At 54.0% G+C, this 18430-nt stretch overlaps 1 protein-coding gene and 1 long non-coding RNA gene across 14 annotated transcripts in view; one reads left to right on the top strand and one right to left on the bottom strand.

Annotated features, from left to right (window-relative positions):
- The window catches only part of TNS1 (tensin 1), a 244980-nt gene that overhangs the window by 125092 nt on the left and 101458 nt on the right, over positions 1–18430 (top strand). For 12 of the 13 annotated variants that reach the window (XM_042244214.1, XM_042244212.1, XM_042244211.1 and 9 more), the window contains 2 exons: positions 13137–13178; positions 13912–13962. In XM_042244214.1, the coding sequence (XP_042100148.1) occupies positions 13137–13178; positions 13912–13962 (93 nt within the window). Of the gene's footprint in view, positions 1–13136; positions 13179–13911; positions 13963–15098; positions 15222–18430 lie in introns of those variants that run through there. The other variant, XM_042244215.1, reaches the window with a different exon arrangement.
- Positions 649–17984, bottom strand: LOC132659330 (uncharacterized). The gene is made up of 2 exons (XR_009599643.1): positions 17837–17984; positions 649–16844 (listed from the first exon to the last, which is right to left on the bottom strand). It is a non-coding gene; the product is annotated as an uncharacterized LOC132659330 (long non-coding RNA).

The following is an 18430-nucleotide window of genomic DNA, read 5'->3' as shown; positions in this document are numbered from 1 at the left end:
TTAATCTCACTGGGCTCAAATGCTTTTGGGGCTCACCTCTGCCTGGCTGTGCATCTCCAGATGTGGAGTATTCTTTGCACAGAGATCAGTCAAAGGTCATCTGACAACAGCAGGGCTTAGGGGCTGAATACTGTGGGGATGAGGCCAGAGTGCAGGCCTGGTTTGGAACTGCCAACGAGAACTCTCTCTGGGATTGCGGAAGGGCAGGCAGGGAGGGGTGGAGAGGAAGGAGCCCACGTCTCAGCATTTCAACCTGACTACTACTTGGCCACTGAGAACAGAATGTTCTTGGCTGGTTGAGGATAGTTGGGGGGCTCTGGGGTCTAGAGCTGTCAAGTCAGGAGCCAGATGCTTGAACTCCAGGAGTCTCGTGAGCTTTGTTTACATGAGGAGAGGTCAGGGATTGGAACAGAAGGGAATAGATTGGCTTTCTGTCTGGAGGAATTGCAGTTAGATACCAGAAGGGATGAGCTTACCAGGTGGCTCTAGTGATAAAGAACCCATCTGCCAGTGCAGGAGATATAAAGAGACGTGGGTTCAAACCCTGGGTTGGGAAGATCCCCTGGAGGAGGGCATGGGAACCCACTCCAGTATTCTTGCCTGGAGAATCCCATGGACAGAGGAGCCCGGGGGGCTACAGTCCACGGGGTCACAAAGAGTCGGACACGACTGAAGCTACTTGCACAGGACAGCATGGTGTCAGAAGGGACTCCTGCCTGCCAGGCTGTGGAGTTGCTCCCATCTCTAATGTGCCCGCCCTGGTCAGAGGGGCTCTGACCCTCATGAACGTTGCATGAGCCATCTGGTGGAGGAGTGGTTGTGACAATGAAGATTTCTTCGCCTGAGTCAGGACCTGCCCGCTTCCCCCTAGGAGTGATCAAGAGTGAGGGAGTTCCCCAGGGCCTGGGTCTGTGATAATGGACACGTTGGTTAACCTCTCTGGACCTCAGTTTCTCCTCTGCGGGTTGGGAGTTAGTAACAGTACCTACCTTATAAGGCTGTGAAGAGAATAAAAGGAGCAAATTAGCTCATTGAATCAGTCTGTATTCAAATCCTCCAATGGCTGCTCACCCCTGAGAGTAAAGGCCCAGGTTCTTCCGTTGGTCTACACAGCCCTGCAACGGTGGGCAAATTTCCTTTCTCACTGCATCTTCTAAAAGCTCCCTCTTTCTCTCAGTCTGCTGTGACCACCTGGCCTTCTTGATGGTCCTTGAACATCAGGCAGCTGCCTCAGGGCCTTTGCACTTGCTGAGCTTTTCCTAAGGATACCTGCCAGGCTCTTTCCCTCCTTGAGATCTTTACTCAAGTGTCAGATTTCCCTTCCCCCAGCAACCCACTCTCCCTTCCCTGCTTTCTTTGCCCCTCAGCATATGTCACCATCTTACTTGCTGATCTCCTTTAAAAGCCTCCCACCAATATGGAAACATACATTATCATATATAAAATAGACAGCCAGTGGGAATTTGCTGTATGACTCAGGGAACTCTAACGGGGCTCGGTAACAACCCAGAGAGGTGGGGTAGGGACGGAGGTGGGAAGGATGTTCAGGTGGGAGGGGACATGGGTAAACCTATGGCTGATTTATGTTGATGTTTGGTAGAAACCAACATAATACTGTAAAGCAATTATCCTTCAATTAAAAATAAATTAAAAAAAAAATAGCCTCCCACCACACCAGCATGTAAACACTATGATGACAAAGGGTTTCTGTCCTGTGTGTTCACTGCTGTATTCCCACTATCTGACACACAGTAGGTGCTCAATGCATGCTTATTGTGTGGCTGGAAGAAAGGCATTCAGCCAGATGCTCAGCGCAGATTAGGTGTTCAATAAACAGGACTGTTGTCCTCTGATTCTTTGCTATTGGGCTATGGGGATCTATTAGGGGGGCCAGTCTCCAGCTGGAAACTCTGATATTGTCCCTGGGGAGGGAAAGTGGCCCAGGGGAAGCTGGGAGAAAGTTTTGCTTCCCCTAGAGAGCACTCAACACCTGTTTCCTCACGGCAGGCAGGCAGGCAAGGGCTTTGAGCAGGTTCAGAAGAGGGAGGAAAGGGCGGGTTATATTTTTCCTTCCTTTTCCCTTCGATGCCTGCCCTTCAGCCTCTGCAGGGTCGGTCTCTGGGCTCCCAGACTCCTCCCTCTTGCCTCATAATGAGTGTTCGTCTTTTTGTTGAGTTTTCTCCTTCCCCCGCTCTCCCTCTGGCCTTCTCACCCATCTCACTTCCGTTCAACCCCCATCCCACCCCCCGACCCCCCGTCCCAGGATCGGGACCACTCATCCTTGGGCCCAGGAGCTCTGCCAGCCTCAGGGCCCTGCCAGCCAAACATTTTCCAGCCTGTGCCAGGCCAACCAGGGCAGAGTGGCTTAATCTTCAACCCGTATTTTTGTCTTACTCAACAGATGTTGCCCAAGGCCTTGAGGAGAAGGGTCCTAGGGTCACCTCCCTCCTGTGGGGTCCACTGCTGGGGGCAGGCTGGAGAGGGGTGAGGGTGTGCTTGTCATGGATGCTCCCGATCCTTGGAAAGCGCTGAGGCAGCTCTTCTCAACTTTGGAAAAATAAGAGTCCAAAGGAATTTCCCGAGGGTGATGGCCAAGTACAGTGGCCACCGAAATGGGCCGGATCTGAGCCCTTCTGCACCCAAAGCCTGGCACCCAGGAGACCTGGGTGAGCGAGAGCTGTGTGGGCACTGCTTCTCCTCTGCAGGCCAGCCCCCAAACCAAGACTTGAAATGTCCTGCGGAACAAGTCCTATTGAATCACAGGTCGGGTGGAGAGTGTGTGGTGGGGGATGGGGATGCCAGGTTGGTTTCAGTAATCAGAGCAAGTGAAAAGCTAACCCATGTATGGAATTTCCTCTTTGCAGACCTTTGCTGTGAGAGCTTTACAAAAATAAACTCGTTTATCCTTCAGCACAGTGCAGTGAAGGAGGTGCTGTGATTACCCCAATGTCTCAGATGAAGAACCTTGATAAGACCTAAGGCTGCAGAGTTGTTTGGAGGGGGGCCCTGGGGTTTTACCTCAGTAGCCTGGCACCAGGGTCCACACTCATAACCATGATCGTGACAAACGGGACTGGTTTATTACACAGCAGCTGCGGTTCTCAGAGCCTTTCCCCTGATGCTGGGCTCCCCAAGCCCACAGTGACTTGTGTGGAGGTCTGGACGGGCGTGGGCCCATCCTGGGGAGAGGAGCAAACTGGGGTTTAGAAAGGCCAGGGGACTGGTTCATGGTCACACAGCAGTGGGGGGTAGGCTGGATCAGGAGTGGGGTTGTGGGTTCCTAGGCCAGCTTTCCTCCCGATATCCTCTGTGATTGCTGCTGATGTCAATGCCTGCTATTGCCAAGTGGGCTTCTCCTGGATTTCTTCTTCTAAACAGTGCTAGTCACGAGCCAGAGGGCCTGGGATTTAGGGGCCAGTCTATCCATCCATCTGTCTGCCATCCATCTTATAGCTCGCCAGGCTCCTCTGGCTATGGAATTTTCCAGGCGAAAGAGTCCTGCAGTGGGTAACCGTTCCCTTCTCCAGGAGATCTTCCGAATCCAGAGACTGAACTTGAGTCTCCTACATTAGCAGGCAGATTCTTTATCACTGAGCCACCAGGGAAGCCCCATAGCCCACTCTCTATCCATCTATCTGCCCTCTGTCCTACCAGCTAACATCTCCCGAGCACCTCCCTCATGCTGGGCACTGTTTTCATGCTGGTTCTTTTCTGCCGAGTGCCAGGGCTTCTGGAGGGCAGATGTGGATGCAGTGGGCACAGAGCCACAGCAATGAGAGGGCCGCAGAACATTTAGTCAAATCCTGCTCTTTCTTAGGAGAAGAAACTGAGGCCCTGACATTGTTGTTTTTACTCTGATTCACTTAAAAAAAATTGTGGTAAAATATGTATGTACACACTAAGTCTCTTTGGTTATGTCCGAATGTTTGCAACCCTATGGACTGTAGCCCTCCAGGCACCTCTGTCCATGGAACTCTCCAGGCAAGAATACTGGAGTAGGTTGCCATACCTTCCTCCAGGGGATCTTCCCGACCCAGGGATCAAACCCACGTCTCCTGTGTCTCCTGCATTGCAGGCGGAATCTTTACCGCTGAGCCACCAGGGATACCTGTGGTAAAATACACATAACATGAAAATTATCATTTTAATAATTTTGGAGTCCACAATCAGTGTATTAAGTACATCCAATTCGTTGCACAACCATCACTACCATCCACCTCCAGAACGCTTTTCATCTTGTGAAACAAAAAGCTCTACAGCCATTAAATAAGAGCTCCATAGTCCCTGCCAGGCACCTTTCTACTTTCTGCCTCCCTGAGTCTGATGACTTAATGCACCTCATGCGTGGATTCATACAACATTTGTCCTTTGTGACGCTTCTTACCCCAGAGTATTGTCCTCAAGATTCGTCCATGCTGTGCCATGTGTCAGAACGACCTTCCTTTTTAAGGCTGAGTAATGGGGTCACAGAGTCGGACACAACCGAGTGACTGAACTGAACTGAATACTCCATTGCATGTATATCGCTGTTTGTTGTTCAGTTGCTATGTTGCGTCTGACTCTGTGCGACCCCATGGACTGCAGCACGCCAGGCTTCCCTGTGTATATACCACGTTTTACTGACTCATGTATCTGTCAATAAACACTTGGGTCATTTCCACGTTTTAGTTACTGTGAATGATGCTGCTATGAACATGGTCATATAAATCTCTCTGTCAATCCCTGTTGCAGTTCTGTTGGGTAGATACTCATGAGTGGACCTGCTGAATGACCTAGTAATTCTGCTTTTGACTTTTTGGAGGGACCACCATACTGTTGCCCACAGTGGCTGTATCATTTTGTATTACAACCGGTAGTGCACAAGAGGTTCTAATTCTCCACATCTTCACAAGGCTCTGGTTTTTCCTGTGTCATGTATGGATGTGAGAGTTGGACTGTGAAGAAGGCAGAGCGCCAAAGAATTGATGCTTTTGAAGTGTGGTGTTGGAGAAGACTCTTGAGAGTCCCTTGGACTGCAAGGAGATCCAACCAGTCCATTCTGAAGGAGATCAGCCCTGGGATTTCTTTGGAAGGAATGATGCTAAAGCTGAAACTCCAGTACTTTGGCCACCTCATGTGAAGAGCTGACTCATTGGAAAAGACTCTGATGCTGGGAGGGATTGGGGGCAGGAGAAGAAGGGGATGACAGAGGATGAGATGGCTGGATGGCATCACGGACTCGATGGACATGAGTCTGAGTGAACTCCGGAAGTTGGTGATGGACAGGGAGGCCTGGCGTGCTGTGATTCATGGGGTCGCAAAGAGTCGGACACGACTGAGCGACTGAACTGAACTGAACTGAACTGAACTTGCCCAAACTCTTTGTTTTCTTCTCCTTCTTCTTTTTGATAGTAGGCATCCTAATGGTTGTGAGGTGGTGGTCCTGAGATTTTCAGATGACTTGCTCAGGGTGTCCCCATGTCAGATCTAGTGTGAGGAGGCACCAGGCTGCCTCGTGGAAGAGAAGAAGGCCCCTGAGAAGGACGTGGAGCCCCCAAGCCCAATGCCGCCATCCTGCTCTCCATCAGGGAGAGTGGCCAGCGTGGCTTTAGTTCATCTGAACTCCCAACCCCTATGCATTTCATCCCAGGGCACTGAGTGGGCCATGAAGGGCCGTCTTTTGGAGATTCTGGGAAATGGAGCAAAGCCAGGAGAAATGAGCCCAAGAGAGTCCTGGTTTTCAAAGGAAAGGGCAAACTCTGAGCATTGCATTCCAAAGAGGATTCGCAGAGCCATGAGTGGGGATGGAAATGAGTTTGTGTGCCCCCTCGACTGCCTGGTGTGGAGAGGGAGGGTATGGGGCCGGGGGAGGGGTGAGGTGGTGTGTGTCGTAAAATGGGAGTGAGACCTTCCTGAAGGACAAACTGGCTTCCTTGCCATTGCTCTCCAGAGGAGCACCTCCTAGGTGGAGGGTCTTATAAAGAGCTGGAGACTTGGGTGTAGAGAAGAGTTTTCTAACACCTAAAATGGCCCGTCGGGGCTGTCTGGTGGAGTCACTGTCTGTCACTGGAACACATCACACTCACTGACACCTGTTATGGTGCAGATGGAAGGTTCTCTTGCTGTAGGGGGTGCTTGGGTGGAAGTCCTCAGGGCCCACTGAGGTCCTGTCCTTATATTGGGCCATGAAGGGACGTGGTCCCCAGAGGGCAAGGCATCCATGAATGTGCTAACCACATCCCCTTTGACTCCCACTGGGAGAGGGCCTAGTTGGGTGAAGGGCCTCGCCCTGTTTAGTGGGAGAGAGTGAACGCTACTGTGGAAGTGAACTCAGGGGGTACGCAGGGGTTTTGACCAGAGGTATCCTTGGGGTCCAAGGAGGCAGCCGTCACTCTGTGCTGTGCTGGGTGGGCAGGCCTGCCTCCTGTTTCAAGGCCAGGTTAAGACTTGAGCAAGTGGACAAGAAGAGGGAAGGAGAGTGGGCCTTCCACAAGGCAGCAGGGCTGAAACGGAGAGGGCTGAAACAAAAGACCAAGCTTGGGGGCCGGAGCAAATCCAGTGCCCTTGCTGGGGGGATGAGGAACCGGGCCGGCTGTTTCACTGGCTCTGGCTGGGGTGCCGGTGGGAAGAGCCTGAGTGTGGGAAAGGAGGCGGGAACCCAGGTGGCATGGTGGTGGGCAAGTGAGGAGAGGGGAGCAGAGGATGCAGATAAGAGGAGGGGGAAGGAAGTGGAGTCCCCAAGGGAAAAGGGGCCAGATAAGGGAGAGGAGTCCAGAAGCCAGGTTGGGGAACTTGAACTTGATGAGCCAAGCACTAAGGGCCATTGTGGGTCCTTGAGTGGGGAAGTGACCCAAAGCAGGCGTTGTGAGTGAAGTCTGCCGCCAGCTGGGGGGTGTGGCTCAGGGGCGAGGGGGCTGCCAGGAGGAGGGCTGGTAGACCAGATGAATCTGGCGCAGTCGTGGGGCGGAAGACCTGTGCCAGGGCAGCCAGGGGGTCATGGAGGAAGGGCCTGCGGATATGCACACCCCCAGTGCCCTGACCAAGAGGGAGGAAAACAATGTCCACAGGGAGGAGAGGGTGGCAGGAGGGGGTGAGAAATATTCCAGCTTGGCTCAGGGCCAGCCCGGTGAGCGCAAGCAAGCAAGACAGGGTAGGGGGGCAGGGTCCACAGTTGCCCAGCCTCAACCACCTGGAGTTGGGACCTGGGTCCCTCAGGGTGAGTTGGAGGGACCCTGAAGACAGGTGTGAGCTTGCCTAGGCCCCTCCCTGGGGGTGCAGGGAAAAATCAGGCATCACATTCCATTTGTTCACATCCAGCCTGCTCTTTCACTCTGGTGGCCTTGGCCTGCCCAGGAGAGGATGTGGCCTCTGCAGCAACTACACTCAAAGACTCATGGGCCCCGGGCTGATGGCGCCCTCCCCCTTAGCCCCTTGCCCTCCGTTTTGATGACCTCCTCTTCCCGGGATGCTGGGAAATAACTGGAGGTGAAGGGCTGACTGGAGCTCAAGTGGAGCTGGCCAACCACCCTGGAAACTCAGTGTCCTCACTGGCCGAGAGAGATTCAGAGTGCCCCCCTGCCTGCTGCTGCTGCTGCTGCCTTGTTTCCAGGTTACTGGTCCCGGACTGGCTGTGGGGCCTGCAAAGTGCCCTCCCGGCCACACCCCCTCTAAGTGCCCCGTTAATGGTGCTTCCCTGCCCTTCCCTTTGGCTTTCAACCCCTTTTCTTCATCTGCTTAGGGCTCTATTTTGAGAACACATGAGCCTAGAATAATGTGCTCTGGGTCCTCAATCACCTCCCAACAGGCAGGCAGTGCTGTCCCTGACCTCACAGTCCATCCGTGGCAGTAGATGTGATGTCATGGGGTCTTTTTGGCCTGAAAAACTGTCCGGATTCCAGGGCTCCCAGGGGGCAAGAGAGGGGAGAGCTGGAGGGGTGAGAGGGGGGAGGGTGTGAGGAATTTCTGGACGGAATGTTCCTCCGGAGGCTGAGTCCGCATTCTGCCCTGCCCTTCCTCCCCCCCAGTCCAGGGCTTGGGCACCTCCCCCCACCCGCCATGGCCCTCTGCCTTTTCCTTCCTCCAGAACAGCAGCCTACAGACACATTTTTTTCCCAGCCCACCCTCCCTGCCGGCCACCGACGTGTCCTCTTGCATGAACCTCTAGGCAGTCATCCCAGCCACAGCAGCCTCGGCAGACTGGCCCCTCCTCCGGCCCACACCATTGGGGGTGATTAAACCTACTGAGAGGACATACTTGTCTTTTTTTGGAAAAAAAAGAAAAAATTGAGCAAAGGATGTGCAGCTTCCCTTATCCATCCTGTGGTTCACAACCCCTCGCATTCAGGAAGTTCTCTCTGATGTCTGATCCCACTCTCTCCTACTGCAGCCCATGTCCTCCTCTTCCTCTGGAAGTGTATTGAAGAAGCCTCATCCTCCTGAGGGCCCGAGACAATTAGTTTTTAAGCCGCAGAAAGCTTGTTCCCAACAGGAGGGCAGTTGATTAAGAGTAAGAGGAACTGGATGAAGATTATGCCCAAGAGGAGACTGAGCATGAGGTGGATGTAAGGAGCCACATTCAAAAACCAGCTATCTTTATCTACTGGCTATGTGACCTTGATTGGGTGATTTAACCTCTTGGCCCCTCAGTTTTCCTCACCTGTGAAATGGGATAATGCTTACTTGGTGAACATTGGTTATGAGGACTGATAATCATGAAAGTGAAGAGCCCAGTGTTGAGCCCAGGGCATCCTTAGTACCTGCTGAGTCGTTCTTGTTACTGCAGTCACATTTTGAAAAGGCACCTCCAGACCAGGACCAGGAGGGCAGGCAAGCGAGGTACCCGGGGTGCAGCACTGGAGGAGGTATTGGTCTCGGGGTTGTGCACCATGAGACTTGGCCATCAAGCAGTACCAGGTCCAAACCCTTCCACTTGCTCCTGAGCTGGAATTGAGTTGTCCTGCCTGAGGGCAGGAGGCATTCTGGAAGACCCCTGGTGGGGCAGTGATTCGGCTTTGGAAAGCCTGGGTTTGTCCTGGGATTGGGCAGAGGGTGGGGCCAAATTGGGGGGTACCACCCTTATATGGGTTCCATCTGCTTCATCCTTCTACTGCTGAGCCTTAAAAAGTGGAAGTGAAAGTCGCTTAGTCATGTCCGAGTTCTTTGCAACCCCATGGACTATACAGTGCATGGAATTCTCCAGGCCAGAATACTGGAGTGGGTAGCCTTTCCATTCTCCAGGGGATCTTCCTAACCCAGGGATTGAACCCAGGTCTCCTGCACTGTAGGTGCATTCTTTATCAGCTGAGCCACAAGGGACTGCTGAGCCTTAGTGGGAAGGAAAAGCAGAGTTGGCTAGCTGGTACCTGCTCACCCTGCCTGCAGGCCAGCTGGGAATTGGGGTGAGGGGCAGCAGGTGGGCTCAGCGGTGGGCTTTATAAAATATGGGTGCCCATCGGAGTCCTGCCATGCATCTCACTGTGAGAGGCTGAGCAAATCATACCCGTACCTTTCTGTACCTCAGTTTCCCCATCTGTGAAATGAGAAGGGAGGAGATGGTGTCTGAGGCGTGGTGTGCAAAAATAGGGTGTGTGTGTACATGCTAAAGTTAGGGTGACAGCTGAGGCCTAGTGGGTCTCTGTCAGCCACTGAAGCTCTGATGTCCTGGGAGCTTCCTGTAGCATACCCAAGCCTCCCTGCAGGGCCTGGGACAGGGGTGGCCTGAGGGGAGACCCCTCTCCTGTTACCAGTTCCCTTGCCGTTTTCACTGCCACTAGCCCCAGAACTGGCAGTGCCTGGGAAACAGGGAAGCAGGACTTCAATCCCAGGAGGCCTGGGGTGGAGGCGAGCGGTGGAGGAGAGGGGAGGGGAGTGCACTGTGCATGCTGGGCTATGTTTGCAAACACTACAGGAAAACAGTGGGTGTTGAGATTGGAAGTGTTTTTTTGGAAATTTTTAGCTCCTCAGAAAGCCTCTTCACTAATATTGAGGGCAGGCGTTTAATGGCTGGCCCTGTGGCTGGCCTCCAGCTGGCGTGGGAAGGGATGCGGGCAGAGGGGCTGGTGCTCAGATGATTGCTGGCAGGGAGAGAAGTTGCTCTTGCCCTGCTGAGGCCTGTGGTTTCTAATATTGCCTCCCTGGTCTGCACTGTGCCAGACCCAGGAGGGGTGGGACAGGAGGGTCAAGGTGGGGCAGGGTGGGGTGGGGTGGAGATGATGAACAACAGCTCACATTTATGGAGAGCTTCCTAAGGGCCTGGCCCTGTTCTGAGTGCTTTTTGTGCTTCATCTCATTTGCATCTCACAGAATAGGACCGTGCAGTCCTGCCGGAGAGCAGCGAGGACACGATGACCTGCCTGAGGTCGTGGTTAGTAGCAGAGAGTCAGGACGGGGCCTGGCCAGCTGTTGCCAGTGCTGCCAGTCTAGATTAGTTGTTTTCATAGTGTCATCCCCGGACCTGGAAACCTGTTAGAAATGCACATTTTTGGGTCCTTCCCTGGTCTGTGGGTTCTGACCTCTGGGGAGGGCTCAGAGGCCCGCCTGTGTGTCAGCAGCCCTCCGGGTGATTGGCAGGCACACTCCAGTTTGAGACCCCCAGCTCTCACTCTGCTCCACCCAGTCGGGGTCTCTTGGGAGGCTTTCCCCAGAGCAGGACGAGGGACTCTTCGGGGCCTGTAACAGACCTGAGGCAGGTGTTCTGTCTCCAGCTTCTTCATCCCACCCCGTTTCTGTCCTTTCTCCCTGTCAGGGAGGCTGATTGTACAGACTGTGAAGAGTGAGGGCACTGAAGCTGGGAGATCTGGGTCCAGACTCAGTTGTGCTGTGTAGACTCTTGCATGCAGAAGGTCCCTATGAACAGCTCTCTAGGCCTTCTCCTCCCTCCGGGAGGCCAGAGCCACCCAGGGTGGAGGCACTCAGGCGTCCTGTGCAGCCTGTGGTCTCCATGTGAGCATCCCAGAGCTGTGGACCAGAAGAGATGGGCAGGGGATCCGAGGGTGGAGCAGCCTGGCCCTGCTTCTGAGGACTCTGCTGGGTGGGGCTGGCTGGTGGTGGGAGGCTGAGGGGGACCCTGGTCCCGATTGTCAGGCAGCTCCTAGAGCTCGGTCTAGGGCAGGGATCTCTGGGGATTTCTTGTGGGCTCGTTTGCCTCCTGCCCCATGGCCTGTGGCTCAGGAGTTGGGGCTCTGGGGGAGGGTTAGGGCTGGGCTGAGTGGGGACAGAATGTGACATCTTTATTGCTCTGTAGAGTCATCTTCAGACTCCAGGTGGGTCGACCAAGGAGGCTGGGAGGGGCTGGGAGTCGGACCTCCCCAGCTCCGACTCCGTTCCTGGACCCTGTGCTCCCTCAACCGTCCCAAGCTGCCTTGACCCTGAACTACACAGGAGGTTTTATTCACCTGGAAAGAAGTTTTGGCCTCAGCCTCCTGTCTCGTGTGTGTGTGTGTGTGTGTGTGTGTGTGTGTGTGTGTGTGTGTTAGTTGCTCAGTTGTCTGACTCTTTGCGACCCCATGGACTGCAGCCCGCCAGGCATACTCTGTCTCTAGAACAGCAGGGTAGAGTTTGTGCGTTTTTAGAAAGAGCACTACTGCCTTTAGCTCAGCCTGCTTCCTTCCTGCAAGCCTGAAAGCGTGTTAGTTGCTCAGTCATATCCGACTCTTTGCAACCCCATGGACTTCAGCCCGCCAGGCTCCTTTGTCCATGGCATATTTCAGGCAAGAAAACAGAGTGGGTTGCTGTTTCCTTCTCCAGGGGATCTTCCCAACCCAGATATCAAACCCAGGTCTCTTGAATTGCAGGCAGATTCTTTACTGTCTGAGCCACCAGGGAAGCCCTGATGTCAGAACCGTTCAGAAGTCATTCTGTTCATTCCCCTGTCTTCAGACATGCACAGCGCATCCTCAGGTCCTGGGGATAGGGTTGGGGCCGATGTTTCCTATTCTGAGATCCGTTATCTATATCTGGTCTATGGTCATCTCAGTGAAGATTTGTTTCCATGACCTTGACTCATGCCCACTTGCAAGATTCAAGCTCCCCTCTAACCACATCACTGAGTTGGAAACAGCCCTGGAGACTGTGGTCAGGAGGTGGCCCTGGAACGGGAAGCTTTTCTCCTGTGATGAGGGAGTCTGAGGAGCCCATGTTTCAGGATGCCTTTAGTGGGAAGCACTTCTGTTGGTCTGGGTGAAGGAAGGATGGCACCGGGGTGAGGGACAGGATTAGTCCTCAGGTGTTGAGTGACTGCCCGCTACACATCAACCAGTCTCCAGCATGAGGGATGTGGCAACGGAGTTGGTTAAAGAAAAGCTGCTTTGAATCTGTTTTGGAGAAAAGTGGGATAACAATCACAAATAAAACAATAGTTGGAATGAGACCTATTCCCACAATGAGATTATTCATGCACCGAGGACCAGATAAATAGCTCAGACAGTAAGGTTTACTGGAGTTCAGAGGTGGGAGACAGCTCCCCTTGCTGGGGTGTTCAGAGAGGGCTTCTTTGAAAGGAGAGCTTGCAGGAAAGGGGGAGAAGCCATTCCACAAACCAAGTCCTGGATGTGGGATGGAGCAGAGCTTTGGGGCATGGAGATTGAGGTCTGCAAGGCGGGGGGCAGGGCCTGTGTGGAGTGGTCCTTGAAAGCCCACTGAAGTGTGGAACGTTGTGTCTGGGACCACTGCAGTTTCACACAGCTTGAGGTGTAGAGACCCAAGATGGGGTTCCAACCCTTTTGTTCCCATTAGTAGTCAGTGGCTTTGGTCCATTCATCTGATTTCTTCTTATTGGTAAAGTAAGGCTCAAAGATGGTAAGGGTCCCTGCCTCACTGGGTTCTTATGAATAGACGAAGCATCTGGTGTAGGTACACATGCCTGGCAGGTAGGAACAGGAGTTGCTTACTCGCTCCTTGTTGCCTTCTGAGGGATCGGACTTAGGGTCCCTCTTGAGGTGTGTTGAGCTGGGTGGTTCTAGGACCAATAGGATTGTCTTCCACTTTCCAAGTTCTGCCCTCAAGCCTGGGGTCAGCACATTATGTCTGAGTCTTGGGTTGGCGCCATCCAAGCTGTCTCCAGAGGCGTCCTGCCCACCATGGCCTCCAGCCCGGGGGAGAGAACCAGCCTGGGGCTGTTTGCCCTGAGGACTTACGCTGTGCTCTCCCTCTGTTCACAGCCCGTCAACACTGAGACTGCCCCGAAGAATGTAGTGGACACGGTAAGTGATGGCAGGCGGGGCGGGGGGCAGGGAGCAGCTTGGGGAGGCCGGGAAAGCAGAAGGAAGATGGGGGGGGACAGTGAACAGATGTGTTTGAGGACACCCTTCTGGAGTAGATTTGTGGAACTTGGGGAAGGGTGGGGACCTTGTTACATGGAGAGCTGGACATCAGACCATCCCCCTGTGTGTTGGGAAATGATTGCTGGGGAACGAGGCAGGCAGGGAGGGAGAGGCCAGTGCTAAAATGTGGTCTTCTTTATTAAATATGTAGCATGTGAGAGAGCCAGGAAGATCTTTCCAAACACATCTTTCTGCCTTAGCAGAAGGACAGATGGTTTCCTCAAGGCTGCGTGGAGGAGGAAGGGAAGGAAGTGGGTGGATTGTGCAGTGGGGAAACCAAGGCTGGCAGCTAGCTGATGGGCTTGGAGGACTTGGGTTCATATCTCAACTCGGCCAAGGTTCTATCTGGGAGACTGTAGCATGTCTCGAGCTTGTCTGTGCCTCAGTTTTCTCATCTGCAAAATGGGAATAATGATATCTCCCCAGGAGAGACACACATGAGTGGGTGCAGTTGGCTCCGAGGGGCCTTTAGTGGACAAAGATGCTGCACAAACAAGCAAGCCCCCTGCCAGGCCCCCACCCCCACCACTGCCACACCTGGCAGTGAAAGACCCGGGACTTTTTGATGACTTTCCTCGACTCCCCTCTCTGACTGCCTTTTCTTTGTCTCCAGGGAGAAGCAGCCTTTCGGGGTGGAAACACACGGAAAAGCCTTGAGGAAGATGTAAGTATGGGGAAAGGGAGGAAGAGGAAGACTTGGTGGTTCCCTGGTGAGTGGGGATGCAGAGAGGTGGATGACGACTCATACCTGTCTTGTTTGGTGGGGCATCCCTCACAATCTCCTGTCTAGAAGGGCAGGCAGGGTTACTCAGCTCAATTCCAGACTGCAAGAAAGAAAGAAAGTAAGAAAGTGAAGTTGCTCAGTTGTGTTTGACTCTTTGCAACCCCATAGACTGTAGCCTGCTAGGCTCCTCCATCCATGGGACTTTCCAGACATAAATACTGGAGTGGGTTGCCATTTCCTTCTCCAGGAGATCTTCCCGACCCAGGGATTGAACCCTGCAGGCAGACTCTTTACCATCTGAGCCACCGGGGGGAAGGGGTGAGCGGGCCCATGACCTAGGCTCAGTCTTGGGCCTCAGTCTTGCCTCCATCCAGCTCAGCTGGATTCAGGGCTCATCTGCCCATCACTTAAGCAGAGCTCAGTACTTCAGGGTGGGGAGGGAGAGTGTGCAAGGGCTGGCGGGGTGGTGAGCAGTCACTAAAGTAAGGGCCAGGGGAATGGGTGACACTGCAGCAAGAGGGACTAAGGGCAGAGATGAAGAGGGACTGGGGGCAGAGATGAAGGGGGACTAACGGCAGAGATGAAGAGGGACTCCTGGGCTCTTGGGGATCATAGGCTCTGCTTCTTTGGACAGAAGAGGCTTGGAAAATGGCTAAATGCCACTGATTCAGGAGGAAGCTGAAAGATGGGGCTGGTTCACCTCGCAGGCTTCTCCTGCCGTGTGGTTTTTTGGTGGAGGGTCACAGGCAAACTCCTTAAGTGGGAGGACCTCAGGGAATGAAGGAAGGGCTCCCCAGATCCCTTGCTTTGAGCCCAACTCGTGCCTGGGCTTGTCCTCACACCCCAGGGGCAGATGCCCAGTGAAGTCGGACCTTCCCTTTCTTCCCCGGCCTTCTCTGACAATTCACCCCTCAGCGGGCCTCTCCATCCTCTCCCGCCCTAATCTGCAGAGGAACAGGGAGTGGTTTTGGCGGTTGGCACAGGGGGAGCTGTTGATGGCATGGGGCCGTATCATCTGACAGCTGCCTGACCCACGGCGGGGAGGGCCTGGAGGGAAGCGCTAGGCTCCTGCAGGCATTGCTGTCAGTGGAGAGCCCACTGCCACTCCACACTGCCCAGCCCCGCAAGGCGGAGGTGTCCCCAGGGCCAGACAGGGGCTGGCCAGGAGGAGGAACATGCCTCTCAAATTAGTGGAAAAGGTATGCACGGGTCCTGTGGGTGCGGAGTACACATGCTCAGAGGGACCCTTGTCCACATTTGTGATGTTTCTGGCGCTGGGGTGCAGGGGAGGAGGTAATGTTTCGTGTAGCTACTACTAACGATTAACTAGCTTAATGGACACAAAGTGAATTCTATAATTCACGAGGTGAATTCACAAAGTGAATACTATAGCTCAATACATGTTAGCCATTACTGTTATTTTGGCTAAGGGCCAGAAGCTGGCCTGGGTATTTTTGATCCCCATGACATCCCACTATGGCAGATGCTATGAACCCATTTTATAGATGAGGAAACAGAGGCTTGGAGGAGCTCACAGATGCAATGAATATCTGTTTTCTCCATTCCGTCCTGGGACCGCTGCCTGAATATGGTGTTTCCAGGACTCCTGACTCTTGGCCAGGGGACAGGGTGATGTTGTGTGAACCAAGCCTTTTAGCCAATGGTCTGGATGTTCTTATAAGTTGAGTCCTAGGGCAGCTGTTCCCCACAGCCCCATCCCAGGCCAGACAGATCCAACAAGGTAAGGGTGCAGCAGGAGAGAGTGAAGTTAGACATCGTGAAGAACTTTTTGACATGAGGGGGTGTCGGACCTTGGTCCTGGGGAAGAAAGAGGTTGCCGCTTAGCTGAGATTAGAAGTTTTTTAGGGGAAAATCTGTTGATCGGGGGTGAAAGTATGTGTGTCTGTGCGTGCCAGGGGTGGGTAGGAGTGGTGTCTTGCCTTGATATGGGAGGAGGGACGTGATGAGTCTTGGTCTGCTTAGTCTAGTTAAAGGAGTTCATGAAAGGCTGAGCAAGTGAGCGGATTATAGTGTGACCTGTGTACTGCGAAGAAAGAGAGAAAACCTAGTTTTTGAGGTTCCCAGAAACCTGTCCCGGGTTGAGTGACCTCAGGGTCCCCTGCCCAACCACTGAGCTCTCTTGCCCTCTGCTTGGGTGAGGAGACCGTTTCTGGAGCGGCATGGCTGCTGCTCTGGGGCTTGCTGCTGTGATAATGTGCCTGTTTGTTGAGCTGTTTTCCTGTCTCTGGCCAGCGGCCCAGGACTCACAGGGCAGGAATGGCTGTTTTCCTCCAGCGAGGCTAGTGTGTTGCAGGGTTTGTGGATGGTGTGCTGTGTCGCACTTTGTTTTGGAAAAATCCAGGCGGGTGGGCAGGAAGGAGAGAGGAAGGGGTGTGGCTGGAGGGGCTGGTGCAGAGGGGAGGCGGTGACCGCAGCCCCCAGAGGAGATGTTGGGGTGGGGAAGGGCCCCTGACGTAGATTGGTCACCAGTCTCCGGCGGCCTGACATGGCTGCTGCTTACAGACCCTCCTCCTAGCTATGCCCCCTGGGGACCTGGGCTCCGGAAGCAGCTTTCCCTTTGGTCCAGTGCTGTTGTGTTTGGTCTGTGGACCTCAAAAGAAGGCAGGACTCTTCCCACACAGTCCTTGCTCCAAACCAACCCTGCCCAGATCCTGGGGTTCCCACTCTTGCTGCATGGTGGGGAAGAAGAAGGCGAAAAACGGGGCTGAGGGTCACAGATCTTGAGTTGCCCTGGAGCGTCTGAGCGGTGGTCAGCAGCCCCCACCGGCATTGAGGACCAAGGTCAACGATGTTGGTGGAATCTGCAACAGGAAGGGTGAGGGTTAGATACCAGGAGGAACTGGCTGATAGGAAGAGACATAGACACGGTTTGGGGGAGGGTGTGGAATTTCCTTTTACAGTGTCCTTTAAGCAAAGAAGCGACTGGGTTTTGGTGATGATGGTAGGGGAGAGATCTTGGTGCCTATGGGAGCTGGATCAGAAGTTCTGTTATGGATCTGTGTCTTGGGAGGCGCAGGGAAGAAGTTCAGAGCTGTGGATTGATGGCTTTGAGAGCCCCAGAGAGGAAAGGAATGGAATTACAGGCAGACCGAGAGCTTATTTTTCTCTTCAAGTATTCTTTTTTTTTTTTTAACCTATTTATCTATTTGACTGCATCAGGCCTTAGGTGCGGCACGCAGGCTCTCTGTGGCTGTGCCTGGGCTTCTCCCTAGTTGTAAGCGTGTAAGCTTAGTTGTCCTGCAGCATGTGGGATCTTAGTTCCCCAACCAGGGATCGAGCTCATGTCCCCTGCAATGGAAGGGGAATTCTTAATCCCTGGACCAGGAAAGTCCCTAGAGAACTCTTTGTAAAACCCTTGGGTAGTTTTCCCCAGAGGCTCTGAGTGGAACAGGTAAATCACACCAGACTGTGTTGTACCCATTTTACAGAGCGGTCAGTGAGGCCAGATGGCTGCTTCTCACATGGGCATCGTAGGTGAGAATCATCTTTCACAGAATGGAAGCTTTCTGAGGTCGGGGGGCCTTATGCCCAGCTGGTGGCCCTTAGCAGAGTTCACTGAATGAGGGAGGGGGTATGATGATGGCGTGCAGAGAAGACCTCATCCTTCCTGAGAAAGGCGCTGTGTGAGTCGGCAGCTGCTGCAGGCTCAGTCTCCAGCCCCGTATCTGTGAGGTCACTGTGTTTCTCAGAGCCCTCAGCTGTGTCGCTCACATGCCCTGCCCCCGCCCCCCGGCCCGTCGGTGGTTCTCCGGCTCTCCCTGTGACTCGGCCCAGCCACCCCCAGACGTGTTACCTGTACATGTTTGCTTTCTGCCAGTGAGTGTCACATGCTTCCAAACTTTGCAGAAAACAGGAAGCCCCGTCAGTGAGAAGGCAGCCCAGTGATTCATCAGGGGATGACCGTCCAGCTGTTCGTCCCCATCCTCCGCGCGAGGGTCACTGTCCAGGGCGGCTTCCTCCCCTGCCTCCCCTCCCCGCCCCCCCCAACCGCAGAGCCGGCTTGGACTTTGTCTTATCACCTCTGGAGGCAGAGTGGCCAGACTCTGCTGGGGCCAAGTTTTTATTTATCTTTCCCGGCTTTTTGGGGTGGGGAGGCTGAAGAATGTGGAGTGTTGTAACTGGGGAGGGGGGTGGAGAAGCAGGACCTGGCTCTCCTGCTCTGCACTTCCCTTTCGCCCCTGCGCCAGTGGAGGCTCTTGGCTCCCCTCGACTCCCCAGTCTCCCCACCAAGCCCAGCTCAGTTTCCCTGAGGCTCCTGGGGGCCTGGCCCTGTGGTCCTGGCTACACCTCCCGCCTTGGCTATTGTTGTGGCTTCCAGTTGTTAGAAGCAGCTGTAGTGGCCTCCTCCAAACATGGCTGTGGATCAGCAGTCGATGGAACCGAGGGG

This window comes from Ovis aries, chromosome 2 (assembly GCF_016772045.2).
Source record: "Ovis aries strain OAR_USU_Benz2616 breed Rambouillet chromosome 2, ARS-UI_Ramb_v3.0, whole genome shotgun sequence".
NCBI lineage: Eukaryota > Metazoa > Chordata > Mammalia > Artiodactyla > Bovidae > Ovis > Ovis aries.
This window is presented reverse-complemented; position numbering and strand designations above follow the sequence as displayed.